At 35.1% G+C, this 22,521-nt stretch overlaps 1 protein-coding gene across 2 annotated transcripts in view; it reads left to right on the plus strand.

Moving 5' to 3' along the window:
- Window positions 1–653: 653 nt before the first annotated feature.
- The window catches only part of LOC148939000 (general transcription factor IIH subunit 3-like), a 72,058-nt gene continuing 50,190 nt past the window's right edge, over window positions 654–22,521 (plus strand). The window contains exon 1 of one of the 2 annotated variants that reach the window (XM_089107376.1): window positions 654–713. In XM_089107376.1, coding sequence (XP_088963502.1) covers window positions 686–713 — 28 coding nt within the window. In that variant the 5' untranslated portion in view covers window positions 654–685. Of the gene's footprint in view, window positions 714–755; window positions 780–22,521 lie in introns of those variants that run through there. The other variant, XM_089107377.1, reaches the window with a different exon arrangement.

Raw genomic sequence — 22,521 nt, forward strand, 5'->3', positions numbered from 1 at the left:
AATTGTTTGTGACATACGTGAACAGTCCGATTCCGATTAATCTTGTCTGTTTGTCTTGTATTATTTATCTGAATGTTCCTTCTAGAAGCTTTTTATATTGATTTTCATTAAACATTAATTAAAAAAGGTTGAGATACGAGAATCTAATTACCCATCAATTATACTATTGGATAGGCTTGAAGGCCCAAGGGAAAATCGCTTTTAATTTCTTCACTATTCACTTCACATTTATACGGTTTTCCCACCGTGGACTTTCCCTGCTGTGGTACCTGAGCACTTTTACCTGTTTTGTGTGCTTGACGAAAAAGACTAACGACAAATGTGTGTTCACGGACTGAGCTGACCATACTTACCTTTGACCGCTGAAAAGAAGGATAGACAGCAAGTGTTTTCTCAAATTTATGACCGATTTTTACCATACTTTACTTGACACTGAATCAAAATTCATATTAAAGCGATACTTTTCAACCATTCTCTCTCAAAAATACAAAACAGAGTTTTTCTAAGAATTTTGAGCATGCCGCGGTTTTCACCGTATTTTAGTTCAAGGATGCCGCGGATATGCCGCTTTTTGACAAGGCCGGCGCCGAGGAGCGGTGTTGGTCGAGTGGCAACACTGACTCTATTACCCAAAAAATTTAAGTCGTAAAGCGGTTGACAGCATAAAACCAATTACTAATTTAAAATGATTAATGAAAGATCTCCGGCCGAAGGTGATCTTTCGCCATTATATTAGTGTCAGTTCATAATTTTGAGCAAAATGGGTGGGGAGGCTTAGGGTAAGGCAGGAAAGTGAATTTGATGGCTAGAACCATGTTGAACATTTATTAACATCCTACAACAGGATAATAACCTATAGATCATAGCCCAATAAATGGGATTTAGAGCAGTTTTGGGTAAAATTCTACTTTAGCTACTTCTGGCTATCTTGGAAAGGAGTTTGGTTAGGAAAATGAAATTTTCACGGATAGATCTACAGGCTAAAGTACGTCCCAGGAAGGTATTTTGAAGCACTTACCTCCACTCCTTTTCCCTCTACAGGGTCCTGACCTTTTATGACCTTTAAAAATAGATCTTCTGCTTAAAATGAAGTCCAACAAAATTGTTTTCAGCTTCACAATTTTGCTCAATCCTCATTTATAGAGTTTTAAGGATATGCAAATACATTTCCTAAATTTTGAAAATTAACATTGATATGGCTTAAAATACTACTCAAATAACAGGAATTGCATTTTCAGAACTAAAGCCAGAGAAAAAGAATCTTATAACTGAAAATTAAGGTAAAATGTTGTTTTGTCAAAATTTCAATAGGTATAGACCTGTCATGTAGGCAAATTTCAGGATCCTCTAGAGGGAGAAGGAGAGGAGATAAGTACTTCAAAATATCTTCCCAGGACATATTTTAGCCTGTAGACCCATCCCTGAAAGTTTCATTTTCCTAACCTCACCCCTTTCCAAGATAGGTAAAAATAACTAAAGTAGAATTTTACCCTGTTTTGCATGAAGTTTACTTTTGAATGAAAATTATTCAAGAAATAACAAAAGAGTGAAGCCATTGAATTTCTATTTAACACTAGCCAATTTCCAAATATAGGTAGTAAATTTTTACCAACTCATATTATCAACGGTAATTGTTTAGCCTTATGACACCTCATAAGGAGACATGTTAAGAAAACAATTCTTACTTTAAAATATGTATAACGACCCTAGTTCTTTTATTATCAAATAGGAGAACCTTAATCATTAAGTCTTTCCTCTAAAAATCCTTCTTTTTTAAGCTTAAAAGAAAATGTTTCCAAAACCCACGTTAAAAGTACCACGTTGCTTAAGTCCTTTTAAATTGACCCTGTAAATTGGCACTTAATAAATTGTTTTATAGGGAGTATTCGTGTTAGTCTTTTTAAAACTTTTTTTAAAGTGCAGTGGCGATGGGCCAAAACCAAAATATGAACGCTTAAGACTAGCATGAATGCTCTCTATAAAACAACTTATTAGGTGGCAATTTAAAAAGACCTAAGCAACGTGGTAATTTTAACGTGGGTTTAGGAAACATTTTCTTTTAAGCTTGAAAAAGAAGGATATTTAGAGGAAAGACTTGATGATAAAGGTTCTCCTGTTGGATAATATAAGAACTAGGATCATTATACATATTTTAATGTAAGAATTGTTTTCTTAACATGTCTCCTTATCAGGTGTCACAAGGCTAAACAAATACCTTATCAACTTACAAATAAAGTGAATATACCACTCAATGCCTTTTTTATGCTCTTTCCAAATATAATACTCATTTTTCTTGTAAATGAATTTTACCCCCGCCCCTATATAGCAATTCAGGGTATATATTTGCACATTAGGGGGTGAGGGTAAAGTTTCAACTTACCTCCTATTTACATCAGAAATAAAATTGTCCCCCACCCCTCCCTAATGTGCAAATATGGGTCAATATTTCCCAAATCATATTATTAAGTTAGGAATAAAGTGAATACACCATTTGATGCCTTTTTTATGCTCATTAAAAATATAACAATCATTTCTATTCGAAATGAATTTTAGCCCCCCCCCCCTATATATGCCAATTCAGGGTATATATTTTTACATTAAGGGGGGTGGAGGTAAAGTTTAAATTTACCTCCCATTTACATCAGAAATGAAGTTTGCCCCACCCCCTCTAATGTAGAAATATATACCCTGAATTGGCATATATTCATTTCCAATAGAAATGATTGTTATATTTGTAATCAGCATAAAAAAAGCATTAAATTGTATAGTAACTTTATCTAAAAATCAATAATATCATTTGGTAAATATTGACCCAAATATGTACCCTGAATTGGTATATATAGGATTGGGGGTAAAATTCATTTCTGACAAAAATGATTATTATATTTGGAAAGAGTATAAAAAAAGGCATTGAGTGGTATATTCACTTTATTTGTAAGTCAATAATATGATTTGGTAAAAATTTACCATATAGGCTATGCCTAGGGGCTGCTGCCTGACAATTACACCCTACTGCTGTTCTATTAGGACCAGATATAACCCTAAATAATATACTTATTAATTTTTCATTGATTCAACAGTGATCTCATTACTAAACAAACAAATATGTTAAAGTTCAAGACAGGCACAGATCAAATAGGCACAGGGTCCAATTGGATTTTTATGTGAGGTCTTCTCTATATATTACATGTTGGTAAATATTTTACTTTTCATATTATTGACTTATGAATAAAGCAAATATACCACTTGATGCCTTTTTTATGCTCTTTACAAGTATAATAATTGCTTCTCTTGCAAATTAAAATTTAAGTCCTTTTTGAACCCTTGAAAATTACAAGAAAATTTCTATTTTTGTGCATAAAAAAGGCTTAAACCATGGATTTCAAAATTACTGTTTGATTGTAAATTTATTTATTAAAGTTATATAATCAGCAAGCATTGATTTATTATTATTAAGTTAGATAAAATATTGGAAACAATTTCTCCATATGGTATAAATCTACAACCACTCCAGGTCATAAGAAGACATGTTAAGAAAACAATTCTTACTTTATAATATGCATAATAATCTTAGTTAACTTATTATCCAAGGGGAGCACCTTTATCCAGCATGCGTAATTTGATGAATTGTTCATAAATAGCAATATTTGGGTCTGGTAATGTTCCATTTGAGACATATCTGATGCTAACAGTCATTTGTTCCTGATTACTGACATCTGGAATAGCCTACAATCAAGAATAATGGGAAAATATTTTTCATATTCTATTCTATCAATAATTTTAGTTTTTAGTTTTTTCTCTATTAAGTTTCCTTTATTTTGTATTGTTTTGTTTAAATAACTTCAGTGTTATTGTTTTACAGCAATTCTTTTTACATGATCCTGCACTACTGGATCGAATTTCCCAAGTAATTCAAGTATACTTAGAAAATTTCCATTTCATTCATTGCCTAGGTTTTTGATGGATCCTCTAAACATGATAATATGTTGCTATAAACTGAGCTACAGAAAGTAATCTCTAAAGTGTCTTATTACCTTATTTTTTCTTGGTTCAACAACTTGTGTTGAACATTGTCTATTGTTTGCTCAGCAGAAAGTCTTTTTGAAGCTCTGTACATCTTAACATAGCTACCAAAGGATTGTTTGATTTTTTCATGTGTGGCTAATTTATTGAATTTATTTGACCAATTTTTGGATCCTACAGTGGCTAGTGCAATTGAGAGACCCATACTGAATAACTGACAATAAAAACAAAACACTCTAGTCTTTTGATTCCTAATATTGTCCAATGATGGCTTTTTATTTCACCATTTGTAAGCTTTCTATGCAGTTGCACTTTTGATTAGTGTGTTCCATCCTCTTTGAATGTACACTCATTTAAAGTAATTTTGCAGGACCTTTTATGACTAAATAATTTCTTATATTTTGTTTCACTTTTCTATACCATAAAGTGTATGTTATAAAATAATAAACACATTAATAAATCTCATCAAACATTGTGAAATTAAAATAATATGTATTTAATTATTTGAATAATTCATAATTTGAATAATTCATAAAGCAATTTGGTTTGAATTTCAAATTTTTTTTGTTCATTTTTATACTAGTACAGGGTTGTTTCAAATGTGGGGTCCAATTGGACCCAATCAATCCAATTGCCCTTTATCCTGCCCTCGTTTAAGACTGAGATGAGAGGCTTTTCTGGGGTAGCTTAGGTCTTTTTATGCCCTTTTTAAACATTATAATCAATTCACATGCAAATTTCTTAAATTAAAGAAAACTCTAAAACAATGAAATTCATACTTTGTAATATGCAGGATGTTAGATTCTTTGTTTAGGGCTCTTTGTAATTATCATGGTTGCTATTCTGACAATGCACCCAGCACCCCTAATGGTCCCAGATATAGCCCTAGGGTACATAAATTGACTAAAAGAAAACATAGTATTAGTGTATAGTTAGGCCCACTAAGAAAAAAATAGTATAAAATTCTGAAAACAATTTCAAAAATCCTAAAGTACTTAGCATACTTATATCATTCCTAAAATACTTCACTTTTTGCCCCCCCCCAAATGTGCAAATTTATTGCGCAAATCATATATTTCCTATGTGTTTTTCATCACTTTGAAGAATAATATAAGTAATTATTTGAGGATTTTTTAAGGTTGTTTTTAGAATTTTTAAGTGTTTCCTTCTGAGCAGGCTTAAGTGTACACTAATGCCAAAAACATTACTTCAGAATATTGAGGATGTTTCTATTAACTAATTAAAAAAAAACTTTCTGAAAAAGAACTTTTCAAAGAAAAGTAAAGGACATTTTAAACTTAAGATCAGAATATAAAAATACCTGTTAAAATTCAAACTCAAAACGACCAGAAATAACTATTAAAGAATAAATGAAACCCAAGACAAACAGAAATCAAATAAACAGTAATAGCAAAAAAACATACAACAAGTAATAATATAAACGAATAAATAAATCTTAAAGCAAGTAGTGCTTAAATTGAATATGCAAATCAAGCTTAAAACAAAAAAAAATATTTTGCTATTGAAGTATAAATGAAACCTAAAACAAACATAAATCAAATGAAGACTCAATACAAACAAATATAGGCTACAATAGATACTAATGTAAACGAATAAATAAATCTTAAAACGAGTGAAACTTAAATTGAATATGCAAATCAAGCTTGAAACAAACAAAAATCACCACAGACAAGAGTTTGGGTATTGCCTCCTTCTCTCACTGTAAAAGTATAAAACCTACTGCGTCATTATTGCTTTATTGATAATGAACAGTATTCCAAATATTTTCTTTTGTACTTAATATTGAAAATAAACATTAAAATTACAGTAAAATTTTGAGCTGACAAGCTTTCAGCAATTAATATCATTATACATCAAATATTCAATTTAATTTTTTAGTTCTTCCTAAAATTGTTCAACACCCCTAATATTGTCCCTTTCATTAACTATAAAGACCTAAGGCCTACTGTGCCATTGGTGCTTTATTGAAAACGAATTATATTACAAATATTTTTTTTTTCAATTTCTTAGAGTCTTGACAATGAGAATAAAATTACATTTGAATAAAATCTTTAGATGATGGATCTTAAAACAATTAATATCATTTTATATCAAATATTCAATTTGATTTTATTTATACTTTCCAAGACTGTTCAAGACACATATAGGCTAGTTTTCAGTAAAGCGCCATGACTCAATAGGTTTTAGACTTTTACAATGAGAGAAGGAGGCAATACCTAAACTCTTGTTTGTAGTTATTTTTGTTTGTTTAAGCTTGATATGCATATTCAATTTAAGTTTCACTCATTTTAAGATTTTATTTATTCATTTACATTAGTATCTATTGCATGTTTGTTTGCATTGATTCTTTATTTAATTTCTGATCGTCTTGGGTTTCATTTATGCTTTAATAACAATTTTTTATGGTTTTAACCTTGATTTGCATGTTGAACTTAAGCATTACTCACTTTAAGATTTATTTATTCATTTATATTATAACTTGTTGTATGTTTTCTTGCTATGATTGTTTATTTAATTTCTGTTCGTTTTGGGTTTCATTTGTTCTTCAATAGTAATTTCTGGTCATCTTGAGTTTGAATTCTAACAGGTATATGTATTTGCTAATCTTAAATTTAAAATGGCCTATACTTTTCTTTGAAAAACTTTTTTTACGTTTTTTTAAATTAATTTTTGTTTTTTTTTTATTGCAAAAGTTTCAAGTTTTTAAAAATTCTTTATTTCAAATAAAACTTTTTTTTTCAAAATGTTCATCAAAGTATCAAAACTAGCATCAAAGTATAATACCAAAGTAAAAAAATGGGTTTGTTTTCACCTCGGAGTTTTTATTATCTGATGTTTGAACTATTTTTAACAAAATGGCTATCTCAAAATTTTTATTGGATGGTTTTGAAGAAAATAGGCATCAGGGGGGGGGGCTAAGTGCCCTTTGATATCTTTTTACTCCTTAACAGTGAATTTGAACTTTCCATTTTCAATCAAATGAGTCCTCTTTGAAATTTTTACAAGCATCCCTTCTATAAGAACCATATATGCAACTAGGGCATAACTTACAATGCCTGTCTCTGGGTCCTGGGGGGCTGTGTTGCCCCAGAGTTTTAATATCTGATGTTTGAAGCTATTTTTAGCAAAATGGCTGCCTCAGTAATCTTATTGGATGGGTTTGGGGAAGAAAAAGGCATGGCGGGGGGAAGGGCTAGATGCCCTCTGATCTGTTTTGACTCTGAGAAAGTGAACTAGAACTTTTAATTTCAAATCAAATGAGCTCTCTCTGAAGTTTATATGAGCATCCCTTTCATAAAAACCATATATGGCCCCAGGATATAACTTACAACGCCTGGCCCCTGGGCCCTGGGGGGTTTTGTTGACACCGGAGTTATTGTTATACAACCTTTGGACTATTTAAAAAAATTGCTATCTCAAAATTTGTAATGGATAGGTTTACGGAAAAAAGAGCATGGGGTGGGGCTAGTTGACCTATGATCTCTCTTGGTTCTTAGAAATGGATGTAGAACTTTCAATTCCATTCAAATGAGTCCTCTCTGAAGGTTATACTAGCATCCCTTCTAGAAGAACCATAGGCTATATGCCACCAGGGCGTAACTTGCAGCGCCTGCCCCCGTACCCTGGGGGGTTGTGTTGAAAGTGGAGTTTTGTTATGTGACCTTTGAGCTATTTTTAACAAAATGGCTATATACTAATTTTTAGTGGATGCTTTTGAGGGAAAAGAAGTGTGGGAGAGGACATTTGCCCTCTGATATCTTTTGACTCTTAAAAACTGAACTAGAACTTTTATTTTCAAATCAAATAAGCCCTCTTTGAAGTTTATACAAGCATCTCTTCCATAACAGCTATATATGCACGCCGGGCATTTTGAAAAATCGGCTCTTTGAAAGCTCTTATCGGATGGGTATTAGAAAAATAGGGCGTGGGGGGGGGCTAGTTGCCCTCAAATATCTTTCGACTCTAAAAAATTGAACGGGAACTGCCAATTTCTAATCAAATGAGCCCTCTCTGAAGTTTATACAAGCATCCCTTCCATAAGAACCATATATGCCCCCAGAGCTGTACTTACAATGCCTGCCCCCGGGCCCTGGGGGGTAGCGTTGACACAGAAGTTTTTCTTGTCTGACCTTTGAACTATTTTTAACGAAATGGCTATCTCAAAATTTTTATTGGATTGGGTTGGGGGAAAAACGGTGTGTAGGGGGGGGGGGGGCTAGTTGCTTTTGGATTTCTTTTGACTCTTAAAAAGTAAACTAAAACTTTCAATTTTCGATCAAATAAGCCCTCTCTGAAGTTTATACGAGCATCCCTTTCATAAGAACCATATATACCCCCAGGGCATAAATAGTTGTGTCGACACCCTAGTTTTTGTTATCTAATTTTTGAACAATTAAAGAAAAATGGCTATCTCAAAATTTTAGTGGATTTGTTTGCGGGAAAAAGGGCATAGGGGGGGGGGTAGTTGCCCTCCAATCTCTCAACTCTTAAAAGGTGAACTAGAACTTTCTATTTCCAATCGAATGAGCCCTCTATGAAGTTTATAAAACCATCCCTTTCATGAGAACCATACATGCATTCAGGGCATAACTTAGAACGCCTTCAGCCGGGCTCTTGGGGGCTGTATTGACACTAGAGTTTTGGTTATCCAACCTTTGAACTATTTTTAAGAAAATGTCAATCTCAAAATTTTCATCAGATGGGTGTGGAAAAAGAAGGTGTGGGGGGGGGGGAGGAGGCTTGTTGCCCTCCAATATCTTTTTGACTCTTGAAAAGTGAACTCGAACTTTCAATTTCCAATCAAATGATCACTCTCTGAAGTTTTTACGAGTATCCCTTCCATAAGATCCCTCAGGGCATAAATTACAACGCCTGCCCCGGGCCCTCGGGGGCTGTGTTGACCCTGGAGTTTTCGTTACATGGTCTTTGAAATTAGTAGGGGTTCCAAATAAGCAGTCACTAAAAATAACCAAGAGGCTCTAACAACCGCTCATAGCAACCAGAACTAATATAAGGAAGGATTTTCAGTATAGTTCATATTAGTGGGAGAATAGAATTCAGAGAGAGAACAGTTGATTTATACTCGTTTTATTTGACAAGATATATATTTTCAATAATGAGTGGTATGTTTACACTATTAGAAGTTGATAGTGGAGCTGGTAGCAGCAGCAATGATACAAAAACAAGAGTACCCAACATAGCAGTCAAAATTACAAGAGGATCTCGACTATGTCTTGAATGGGATGACATGTATGCAAGATATGTGATATTGTTGAGAAAATTTAAATTGGAGGAACAATTATGCTTCGCAGCGAAAGTTGACATAGTGCATATACATAGACTTCAAGTTGCTTTAAATGCAATAGTGAAACGTATTGAGGAGAATAAGTTATATAAGTGATTGTATGTGTAATATATTATTGTTGTAATTATAGCCTACACACAATAAAAATGTTTCGAAATCGAAAATTTTCTCTTTTTCTTCTTCTTGTTAGATTTTTTTTAAGTAGGTTAGCGAATATTCTTGAAGTAGAACGAATCCTGATCAGTCTAAAGTCAGCTGTGAGAGTGTTAGGATTGAAAAATGAATGAATTTGAGAAAGAGAGAATTATGTTGAATCTTGTGATTATTGAAAAATGTTTGATTCTAGATGATTATTTTTTTGAGTTATCTCTTCAAAGGAAAATATTTTGCTAAAGAATACTTGACGATGTAATGAGAAATGATTCTCCATCATTGGACTATTGTATACAAATTTTACGATGTGACTCAAATGTATTTACTCAATTTATTGATATATTAATTGAAACAAAGCAAAATGATATCGTGGACTTTTGAATACACTACCATAGAAATTTAAGATTCTATCTAGATGAGAGAGAGAGAAGATCATGTTCAAACAGGTTTTGTGACGTCACACAGTTACTCCTCTATCTCTCTCTCAATTTATATATCATAGATAAGTGTCATATTAGCTGTGAGAGAGTTAACACTGGAAAAATCTTCTATACATGTCCACTATGTATGTATACCCTTGGCAGTTGGTCATCATGTGAGAATTGTACAATTATTGATGAGTACAATGAAAAGTGTAAATTATGCAATCCATGGAAATTACATAGAGGATATGCAGTACAATTTAAAGACTGTAATTCTTGTCTTGAAGAGATTTGTGACTCTCACCCTAGAGAACATTTATGCTCCAATTGTCACCATGACAAATGTGATCACTGGGAGAATACCTACCCTGGTATGATTCGAAAGAACCCTAAACGAGATTTTAGTTTATTTCTACAAGACCGGTATCGTCGTGGTTTTAAATTATTTTGGGAAGAAGAATCAGGACTATAATTCGACTGTTGGGAGAACAAGACAATTTGGTTTCTACGTTGTGAAGACACTGGCTATTATGACTATAAACCTACTGATTTTTATAGAGCTGTTACAACCATTTGAAAACACTGTATGTGATATTGCTTCAAATAGGCAAATTGAAACATGCGAATTTTACAATATGAATGTAAATAGTATCATTGACTATACAAAAGGATACAATAAGAGTGAAGTTATATTGCACTGTTGAAAATGTGACCCGGACTTTGCAGCCAATCAAGATCAATATACAGTGAAATCAAATGATCTACCATCCTTAGTTGTTCTCGACACTTGCCTATACGCACTAGAAGAAGAAGAAATCCAAAAAGGAGAATAAATTAATTGTCGCGTTTATGCACTATTTTTTATTAACAAACGAATCTATATACATTTTTAAAACCTTTCATTTGTAGGGCACTAAAATCAGTATTATACGGCTTTGAGAGCGAATTTTCCACTATAGAGCGGTCCAGGCAATGATTATCTACGTACATGTTGAGAAGATTGTCGTTATCACAACCATGACATGCAAAAATGAAATATAATAGTGCATAAAAACCACAGCTTTTAGTCGTTAGATTGTTAACTCTTCTGGTTTTGGATAATAGCCATTCCAGTGCTTTCAATATAGTTGTCGATGTGCGGATTGTAGAAAGTATATGATAGGCCAAGAGGATCACAAAATTCAACATTCTTCACTGTTTGAAAGGTGCACATCCAATGAACTGTCTTTACACTCGATGGACTGCTATTAACAATAATAATGGTATTGTTTACAATTTCAATTTTTTAAGGAAGTCTGATGGTATACAATAGGATTTGTATTTCGACATATATGGATCTATATTAAATACGTTGATTATTTGACTGGTGTTAATGGTGCAAGGTCAAGCGGTACACTGCCTTCGGGGGTAATTTCCCAATAGGTTTCAAATTGATTTAACGATATTAATGCAAAAATCTCTGCCAATCGATCGGCAAGTTTACGCTCTAGACCTACGTTCCCCGTTCATACAATACCACAATTTTGAAGACCAGACAAGTCCAGTAGAATGAAATCATGCGTTTTAGCAAACATTTCTTTAGCTATACAATTTTCAAATAGTTGTGAATCTCGATCTAGGGATTGCATTGGTAACTCATACAGTGTCCTATAGGGTTTATCTAAAGATGGATTGTAAAGTGGGATTCCATTTACTTTACACACAAGAGATGAAAGTCCAAACATCTCAAATTTATGTGGGTAACTTGTCCACGATCCTATTACACTAACACTTTCTACAAATGCTAATGCCAATTTTGAAGGGATTTCACCATTGATAAATGAAAAGTCAGTGAAGGTGCGTTAGCTCTTGGCAATATGAATCTGATTGGTGATTGTATGAGGAACACGGAGTTTAATATTATTAGTACTAGCTCTCAGTTTTTCCACTGCCAAAAGAACTCATAACCTGCTGCTTTCGTTTTTAAGAATTTATAGTTTGGCTTGCTATTTGTATGTTGTAAAGAAATTTTAAGCAATTTTTAAAAACATACACCCTTTTAAAAATGTGGACACACATAGTTGTGTTTAATTTATTTTCATACCTCCTCTAGTTTACCTGAAATGGAAAACTTGATACCATTCGCAAAAAAATCTGGATACACTTACTCTATTTTGATTTGGTTAAATTTTAAGAGCAGAAGTAGCCTTAAAAGTTTGAACATAATACCCTTAGTCGTTCTTGGGATACTACTGAGATGCCTTATTGGGAATTAGCATTAACACAGTGTATTTTGATTTAGTCTTAAGCCAACATTTAGTTTTTAAACATAATGGGCAAATAGGAGGGTGGGCGTAGGGGGTGGGAGTAGAAGGGAGATTAGTTGCCCTCCAATCACTTTCGACTATTAAAAAGGGTATCAGCCCTTTCTATTTTCAATCGAATGAGCCCTTTTGGAAGCTCCAACAACAACTCCTTCGATATGAAGTGCCCTAGTCTAAACAACAACAAAAAAAAATACATTATACTCACATCGATCTTTACTATAAAAATGTCAAGCCTTCCAATAACTTTTGACTATTAAAAGGGCACTAGGCCTTTCGATTTCCAATCGAATGAGCCCTTCTGGAAACGACAAGGATTTCTATAAACACCTTATATGCCCCCAGGGCATAAATTACAACCCGCATCCTAAGGTATGTTAGGGGGGTTTTCATCCTCTATGACCGATTTTCCAACTTTCAACGTAGTTGAACTTTCAACTACGTTAAACAAAATGGCTATCTTCAAAATCTTGATTGGATGTGTTTGGGGAAATGGTGCGCGTGAGAGGGGTGGTAGTAGCTCTCCAATCAGTTTCAACTATTAAAAATGACCCTAGCCCTTTTAATATCAAATCAAATGAGCCCTGTTGAAGCTTCTACGACAAAACTTTCAATAAAAATCTTATATGCCCCCAGGGCATAACTTACAGCCCTTGCCCTGAGTGCTGGGTGGGGTCATTCTCAAAGACCTAAGTTCCAGAACTTTTTACTACGTCGAACAAAATGGCTATCTGAAAATTTTGATTGGATGTGTTTGGAGGAATGGTGGGCGTGAGAGGGGGGTTATTTACCCTTCAATCACTTTCGACTATTACAAAGGACCCTAGCTCTCTCAATTTCCAATTGACTGACCCCCTTTTGAAATTTTACGACAACTCTATCTGTCTCTATCGCAGAACGTACAAACTTTGCCCGTGGGGATCCGGGGGTTTGTCATCTTTAAATGCATAATTTCTAGAACTTTGAACTACGTTGAAAAAAATGGCTATCTTTAAACTTTGATTGAATGTTTTTAGGGAAATGGTGGGCGTAAGAGGGGGGTTAATTACTCTCCACTCACTTTCAACTATTAAAAAGGGCAATTTCAATTTCCAATCCAATGAGCCCTTTTTGAAATTTTTATAACAACTTTCTATATAAACTTTATATGCCCCCAAGGCATAACTTACAACCCTTGCACTGAGGGCTCTGAGGGGGTTATGATCCTAAAAGACCTAGTTTCAAGAACTTTCAACTACGTTGAAAGTTCTTTCAACGAGCTTTTCTACGCTTCTACGCTAAGAACTTTTTAACGCTTTCAATAAGAACCTTATATGTCCCCAGGGCATAACTTACAACCCTTGCCCTGTGGGCTGGGGGGCGGAGCGGTTTTCATCCTTAAAGACCTAATTTCCAAACTTTCAACTACGTTGAATAAAATGGCGATCTAAAATATTGATCGGATGTGTTTGGGGAAGAGATGGGTGTGAGAAGGGGGTTAGTTACCTCAAATCACTTTTGACTATTAAAAAGGGCACTAGCCCTTTGAATTTCCAATCGAGTGATCCCTTTTTCAAGTTTCTACGACAAAGATTTCAAATAAAAACCTATGTGCCCCAGGGCATAACTTATAACTCTTGCCCTGAGGGTTGTGGGGGAGTGTCCTCCTCAAAAGCATATTTTCTATCTGGAAATCAACTACGCTGAACAAAACAGCTATCTCAAAGTTTTTATTGGATGTGTTTCGGGAAATGGTGGGCGTTGAAGGGGCGTTAGTCGCCTTCCAATCACTTTTGACTATTGAAAGGGCACAACCAAATCCAATTTCAAATTGAATGAGCCCTTTTCAAAGTTTCTACGACAACTTCTTCAATACGAAGTGCCCTGCTCCAAAGGAAAAAATTAATAAATAATACATTTTGCCAACATCGTTCTTATATACCCTAGGGCATATCTTAAAATCCTTGCCCTGAGGGGAAGGGGGCTAATTTCCCTCCAATCAGTTTCGACTATTAAAAAGGGCACTAGCCACTCCAATTTCTAATCGAATGAGCCCTTTTCGACGTTTCTACGACAACTACTTCGATGCGAAGTGCCCTGTTATGGAAAAAAATACATTGTGCCAACATCGTTCTTTACATAGGAAGGGCAATCGCACTGCCTTTGATTGATATAACAACCTTTTTTACAAAACTTAGATACCAACAGAATATTATTTACACACATTGCAGTGCAAGCTCTGAGGGGGTTATCATCCTAAAAGACTTACTTTCCAGAACGTGCAACTGCATTGAACAAAAAGAATATCTAAAAAATTTGATTCGATGTGTGTCGGGAAATGATGGGTGTGAGAGGGGCATTAATCACTATCCAATCACTTTCAACTATTAAAAAGGCACTAGCCCTTTCAATTTCCAATTGAATGAGCCCTTTTGAAGTTTCTACGACAACACTTTCAATAAAAACTTTATATGCCCCCCAGAGCATAACTTACAACCCGTGCCCTAAGGGCTGTGGGGGAGGGGTTGTCATCCTTAAATACCTAATTTCCAAAACTTTCAACTACGTTGAATAAAATGGCTATCTAAAAATTTTGATTGGATGTGTTTGGGGAAAAGGTGGGCGCGAAGAGGGGGGGGGGGTTAGTTGCCTTCAAAGCACTCTCGACTATTAAAATGGAAACTAGCCCTTTTTGTTATATGAGTTTTTGTTATGTGATAATTAAATTAGTTTTATCAAAATGACTAACTCAAAATTTTTATCGGATGCATTTGGGAAACAAAGGGTATGGGGGGGGGCTAGTTGCCCTCTGATCACTTTTGACTCTTCAAAAGGGCACTAGAAATCTCGATTTCCAATTGAACCCATTTTGATGTTTATACGACGACCTCCATATGAAGTGTCTTTGGAAAAAAATCAAACAGTTCGTAGTAACGAACATTCAGAAGAAACCCGGCTCAATAGTAAGCGAAACTCTAAAAAATAGAATTTTGATACCAGTAGATACATCAAAAGAATTGGATTTTTATGCTGATTTGAAATATATAAGTTTCATCAAATTTCAAAAAAGTCTAACCCATCAAAAGGTACGAGCCTGAAAAAATTTGCCTTATTTTTGAAAAAAGGGGGAAAACCCCACTAACAGTGATGGAATCTTAATGTAAATTAAACCATCTGATTTCAGCGTAACAGAAAACTAAAATGTAGATGTTTGAAGCTCCTATCTAAAAAATGTAAAAATATTGTATTTTTTGCCAGAAGAAAGATCACGGATGCATGTTTATTTGTTTTTTTGTTGTTTTTTTCCAGGGGTGATCGTATTGATCCATGAGTCCTAGAATATCATGAGAGGTCTCATTCGAACGGAAATTTTAGGGCTCTTTTTAAGTGACCAAAAAAATTTGAGGGCAACTTGACCCCCTCCCGCGCTCATTTTTTCCCGAGGTCACCCAATCAAAATTTTGAGATATTCATTTTGTTCAGCATAGTCGAAAATCTAATAAATATACCTTTGAGGATGACTTAATCTCCCACAGTTGCCGAGGGAAGGGCTGCAAGTTATGAACTTTGCCCATTGTTTACATATAGTATTGTATATTGGAGTAGATTGTTCAGTTATATTTTGCTGATGGCCGGTTACTTGGTGTCTTTCCAGGGCACATGTCAAGGATATCCCCTAGGGTGCTCTTGAGGTTGAATGAACTTTATCAAGGCCATCCCCTAGGGCACTCTTGAGGTCGAACGAACTTTATCTAGGCCATCCCCTATTGAGGTTGAACGAACTTTATTTGTGCAATGATATAGCAATGAACTCTGAACAAACCCGGACAATTGTGAAACACATTGCATAATGATCTAAGATGTGCGTAAAGATTTTCTTATGATTTCAGAAATATTTGACTGGTGTAGTCTTGATGTCCCTAAGGCACTCTTGTGAACTCTTGCATAGCTGATTTCTCTGGTTTTGAGCGTTAGTTGCGCAATAATATAGTCCTAAGGCGCTCTTGAGTCACTACTTCTATGGAAGCTCTATATTATGGGTGTTCCCCCTCCTTAAGACCTCACTCTGGACACTAAAGTATTTTAGTACTTTTAAAAAAGTTCCTTTTCGTTTACGTTAAATGACCCTTGGGTTTGAGGAGTCGTTCTTAAAGAATTGGGTGAAAATTATAAATTTAGCGTAAAGAGCGAGGTGTTGAGGAGGTAGAAGCTTGAAACCTCTACAGTAGGGTTCTATGTTATGTTGAATCTAATAATGTGACTTTCAGTAAGATTCTTTCACTTTGAAGGGGTGTTTACCTCCTTTTTCGAAAATCAGGCATATACTTTGAGGCTCCTAACCCTTGATGGGTAAGACAAAACTTAATAAATCTTATATATTTGGACTCACCATTCCATGCCACATATTTTGATATATCTATAAAATCAATTAAAAATGAATAAGGCGGGGAAAAAAATCTTTAGAAGTCGTACCACGTTGGATTTTTTCAAAACCAGAGGCAAATGAGATATAAATTGTTCAAAGATATTAATAACTTATCCTTATCTCAAGTGAATGTTTTGATTTTGCAATGATCTAAGACAGTTACTAAGCATTTTCTAATTATTTCAGAAATATTAGTAGTATGGTGTTAACATGTTTGACGACCCTTACAGGGCATTACATTCACGACACACAAAAAGCATTATTTTAAAGACACACATAGAGCATTATTTTAACGACGCACATAGAGCTTTACTTTAACGAATTATCATTCCTTCATATCCTCTTTCTTTTTTTAGGCGGGGGGGCTTGCAATTTTGGTTGGAACAATTCGATGCTAATAAATTGTTCATAGAAATATATATTGACAGAAACCTTCTTACACCACCGTATGAATTAACTATTAAATGGTATCAGTAGCAATTTATAAATAAGTCCGACCGTGCCCACTGAAATCATGAATTATTTGTCTGGTGTAGGAATCGAATGTAAGGTCTTAGATTTCCTACGGTAAAAGAATAAGGCGGTAGTCATCTGAACCAACATGTCAATGATATTATTATTTTCTTAGAAATACATTCTAAGCAATACGTTTCATGCGTTTCCTCTGCCATTGAATTTTAGGTGTTTGTATATCATGTATCATCTTTAGTTTTAAAAAACTCCTCTCCCTACTGGTTGTTCTTGAACCTTTTAATTCAATTCGTGAAATATTTTTGAACCTGGACCTTGAGGGGATGGTAAAGAGCAATATCAAAACTAAATAGTGCGTAAAGGATGCCTTTGAATGGTTTGCGAGCTTAGCGCTCGCGGCGAATCATACTTATTTTTGATTCCCAACATTGGAATTTTTTTTTTTAACTGAAGTTTTTTCAAGCTTTTTCTCGTCTTAAGGCCAATGTGCCTGTTTCATTGGGACGACAACGTCACAGCCTTTCAGATGACAACGTCACAGCCCAAAAACTGGAATAGTATCACCCGTCAATAGTAAACACCCGGTAGGCCGGTATAATAATAAAAAAACCTTCGTCTTCAGAGGTAATAATACAGGGGATTGACACTTGTCAAACCAGCAGGTAAAGGACAAGCTTCGAGGAGATATCAAATCTTGTCCTGGACAAGATATCTTGTCTTGAAAAGGCCGAAAGTTTTCGATAATTTGAAAAGGAAAAAGAATAACTAATAAAATGGTTCTAGGTGTTGACACCCCCCACTTCCGGGGAAAATGCACCTGAAAGATGCCCCCTCCCCCCCGTGGATAATTAGGCTTTTCAAATTTGAGAATTTTATTTGAGTTGTTTTTTGTTTTTTTAATTTCCGTAGGGAGAAGGAATTTTGACACGTATGTATTATGCGCCACTCACTCAAGTTTAAGCTGTGTAAAACTAGAGAACAAACCCGTTTCTTTGTTAGTTTCTTTCAGCTTAGCGCAAGACAAGACAAAGACACAAAAGAAAGACCGCATCGAAATCTCAAAGCCGCTGTAGATAAACAGGTTTCCGCTGCATAGTGAGATACTCCGTTACAAAGATTTAAACTTTAGTATTTTGGGGTTTAGGTGGACTAAAAGATAGCTAGGTTAGGCTAGGTTACATATTGGTACTTTCCAATTAGCTGGTACCCACGCAATAATGCGAAGATCAGATAAAAACCTGTTTGTCTGCTAAGATAAGTGATTGAATGGACATGGATGTTAAAATTACAAGTTGGGATTTGCCAAAGCCAGAAAAAGAGTGGGTTCTGCCAAAGACAGTACCCACTATATTACAGTGTTTTGGGCGCATAATTGTAATTTGTAAATCTTATAATTTTGTTTATAAACCATTATATTTTGATCCTATTTTGTTTTATTTTAGTACCCCTGTTTTAGTACCGGGTATCTGTCTCGCGTGGTGCAGACTAACAGGTTTTTATCCTATCTGATTTTCGCATTATCGCGTGGGTACCAGATAATTTAAAATTAACTACGTATTTATTATTTACTTAGCTTTACCCCCCCCCCCCCAATATTCCAAAATAAATCCCAAGATTTTGTCTGAAATATTATATTTTCATGCTATTTTGTTTTATTTCACTAGCATTAACGAAGCGTCCCTTCTCGCGTGTGTACCCAGATTCTACACAAGTACCATTTGGGCTATATATTTGCACATAAGGGGGGGGGCAAAGTATTTGGATAGTTTGAAGTCAGAAAGCAATTCTTAATTCGTAATATGCAGAATAATGGGATCGAACACATTTTCGATACAGACCTGCTATACTCCCCCCCCCCCTCCTTATGTGCAAATCTATTGCCGAAATTTGTTTATAAAGTAACGAAGAAACCGGTTTGTTTTCGTTTTTCACACATAGTGTACACTGGAGGGAGTGGCGCATAATACACAAGTACCAAAATTTCTTCCCCCTACGGAAATTAAAAAACTAAAACTCGAATAAAATTCTCTAATTTTGAAAGCCTTATTTTCTACGGGGGGTTATTTTCTTGGGGGAGGGGATTTTCCGCCGGGGGTTATTTTTGCGAGGCGGTGTTGTATTGTTCCTGAACTATTATATTTTCATCTTATTTTGTTTTATTTAACTAGCATTAACGAGACCTCCCTTATCGCGTGTGTAGCCAGATTCTACACAAGTACCATTTGGGCTATGTATTTGCACATTAGGGGGGGGGCAAATTATTTGGATAGTTTGAAGTCAGAAAACAATTCTTACTTCGTAATATGCAGAATAATTACATTTAACAAATTTTCGATACAGACCTGCTATACTCCCCCCTCCTTGTGTGCAAATCTATTGCCGAAACTTGTTTATAAAGTAACGAAGAAACCGGTTTTTTCTCGTGTTTTACACATAGTGTAAACTGGAGTGAATGGCGCATAATGCACAAGTACCAAAATTTCTTTTCCCTACGGAAATTAAAAAACTAAAACTCGAATAAAATTCTCAAATTTGGAAAGCCTTATTTTCCACAGGGGGTTATTTTCCTGGGGGAGTGGAATTTCCGCCGGGGGGTAGTTTTTGCTAGGCGTTATTTTATGGTGGGGGGTATTTTCCGGGGGGTAATTGCTGGCCACCTAATAAAATAGCGTTGTAAATACGTTTCACAAACTTATACTCTCAAGACTAGAACTCTCAATTTCTAATATAATGAGCACCCTCTGAAGTTTCTCCGATCATGAGGCGGAGGTGTGGATGAGGAAGGGCAGTCCATCTCCTATACGAAATAGATTATGCTCATTTTGGGGTTTAATTTTACTCTTTATATTCATAATAAAAGCATAGACCAGAAACATTCCCAGAAATCAAAAGGGAGTATACATCACTTTCACATTTTTGATAGGTTTTTCAAGTTCCTTTTGTACCCCCTCTCCCTAAAAAAATACGTCCTCACCCCAAAACAAATCCTCGTTATGGCCTCGGGGATTATACATCAATTCCTACCTCCACACTCTCCTCATCTTCCCGTTAGAACTAATTCCGATGGCTCAATGAGAGCTGGTATGTTTTGGCATCAAAGTGCACCCTTTGAGGTATCTCCCTCCCTCCCTAGCGACAAAAAATCATAGAGCCTCATTATATAAGTTCAAGCGCCTTTTTAATTTTTTTAATTTGTCCATTGCTTACAGATAGTATTTGCTATTGGGAAACATACTAACATTATTCGCGGGGGTGTTTTCTGCAGCGGGGGGGGGGTTGTCGGGTTGGGGGGAATTTGTCGGGACTAATTTTTTTTTTGCGGGGATGTATTTTCCATTGGGGGAGGGGCCCAGGGGTTATTTTCTTGGAGGGTAAACGTCTAGAACCATCTTTGCCATGGAGCAGCGATAAATTTTAAATGAATAAATTTTCTATCAAAAATCTATCAATAACGGCTCTGTCCTAAGACCGAGGATTTGAATGAAGGGGTCTGGGTACCCGCTTGATCGTGGACAACATTGCATATCAGAAATTGAATCTATTACAAGAGAATAATACTAGGGATAATAATTAAATTTGTAATCTAGCAAAAAGCCGATGGGTTCAAAGATACACCAAAGAGTACACCAAAATAGAAGACACATTACTTGTTCAAAATAAATTCTATTGTTTAGAAATAAGGACATCTTTTGTAACCAGCGACCTTGGAAGCATAGCATTAGCATCCACGGTGCTTTGTGTTAGGTGAGGAACTGCTCTGACACAAAAGATATTCATATATTTTCATTCAGCCCAGAGGCTGTTTCCATAGACTTTTGGTGTACACTGACTGTTCGAACAGTTTGTTAGCTTTTAGCTGTTCCTCTAAGCTATTTTTGCCATGAAAGGAGATTTTTTACATTAATTTTTTCATTTTTTTCATTATTGTCAGACTTTTTCTTCTTGTAGGCCTATCTGCTAAATAAATATACACCTTTATACTGGAGCAAACAAACCTTGGTCCTGAAATGACAACCGTTAGGTTTTTTAAATATCAAAGCTGTAACCTGGCTTTCCTAATAACAATGCTAATAAAAATAAAGCAAAAAAAGCAATTTAAATGGTTCATAAAAAGAGCCTTTTTCATAAAGAGCTTTCACTAAAGCCTCCCTTTAGCTTCCAATAATTCGTTTCCTGTGTAATTTATTCGCAAGAATTTACTTGCTAAGTCGTAAAAAATCCCAAGCTTTGAGAAAAAAATATGTTTTGGAAATAATTAATTGAAATTACTGGCCCAAAAATCAGTAAGCAACATAAAAATTAATATAGATAGTACAAAGCCCCAAGGGGTGGTAATCCTACACACAAGGAAGGAAGTGGCAGACCGTTATTCGTAGAGACTCTGCAAAGCAGTAGAAAAAGCTTTAAGATGTCGAAATCGGATCAAATACTAAAGTAGAAGCTACTTGCTATCCTTTTACAGTAATATATCAAAATATAAAAACTATTGGTCATTGTCCAATTCCGATCAATGAATCAGCTAAAAATCTTCGTTTTCTAACAAATCTTTGTCTATCTTCCGTTTTTCACTGCTTGCTTCTTAATAATTTGTTGCTCCTTTTTTATTACTACTAGAAACGACTGTTTGTTTTTTATCTATGGCCATTGTGACATAATGCTGGCTCTCTTGTTTCTAGGCTCCTTTCCATTCTTGCATCAAGTATTTTAGGCAACAATCACTCCTTCCAAAAATGCTCAAATTTCGGAAATTCCTTTGCCCAATACTGCCTTGATAGTTCAACTATTATTATTTTCCAGTCTTTTTCATTATTGTAGACCAGCAGTTGACATAGCTCTTGATTAGTGATCTCTAGCTGGCCCTGAATCTGGCTGTAGTATTTGTGGTTTACTTTTAGCTTCAGTCCTGAACTAGTTACCTGAAGGAAGAATCACTATATTTGGTCTTTGGTATAAGCTCCATCCTCTATAATTTTCCCTTTTGGTATGTTATGTACTGTCTCTACTTCAACTGGTGTTCCATCGGGCAACATTCTATCCAAAGACGCAGTGAGATATTGACACGTTGGGTGGACTAAAAGTCCAATGTTATATTACCTTTTTAAACGGCTGGCCAGATTTTTTTTCGTAAAATGTAAGAGCTATTTCTTCTAGTTCACTTCCCTTAATCATTTTAACCAAGCGATAATTGCTACCGCTAATCCGGACGTATCTTACAATAAGGCCTGTTTTAGTGATTTCTTCCCGAGAAGTTATCTGACGAAAAGGATTACTTGTGATTTTTTTTGCTTCTTTCAGAAATCCATTGTTCATTAGAAGATTGCCCTTTTGTCTTCTCATAGATCTGCTGCAAAGTAGCTTGATCGTAGTTCAGAAAAGTTTTCGTATATGTGACCTTGGCAGCTTCCAGCTCCTCTGGTC

Source organism: Artemia sp. Qi Xiang Cuo, unplaced genomic scaffold, assembly GCF_049724085.1.
Source record: "Artemia sp. Qi Xiang Cuo unplaced genomic scaffold, ASM4972408v1 HiC_scaffold_23, whole genome shotgun sequence".
In the NCBI taxonomy this organism is placed as follows: domain Eukaryota; kingdom Metazoa; phylum Arthropoda; class Branchiopoda; order Anostraca; family Artemiidae; genus Artemia; species Artemia sp. Qi Xiang Cuo.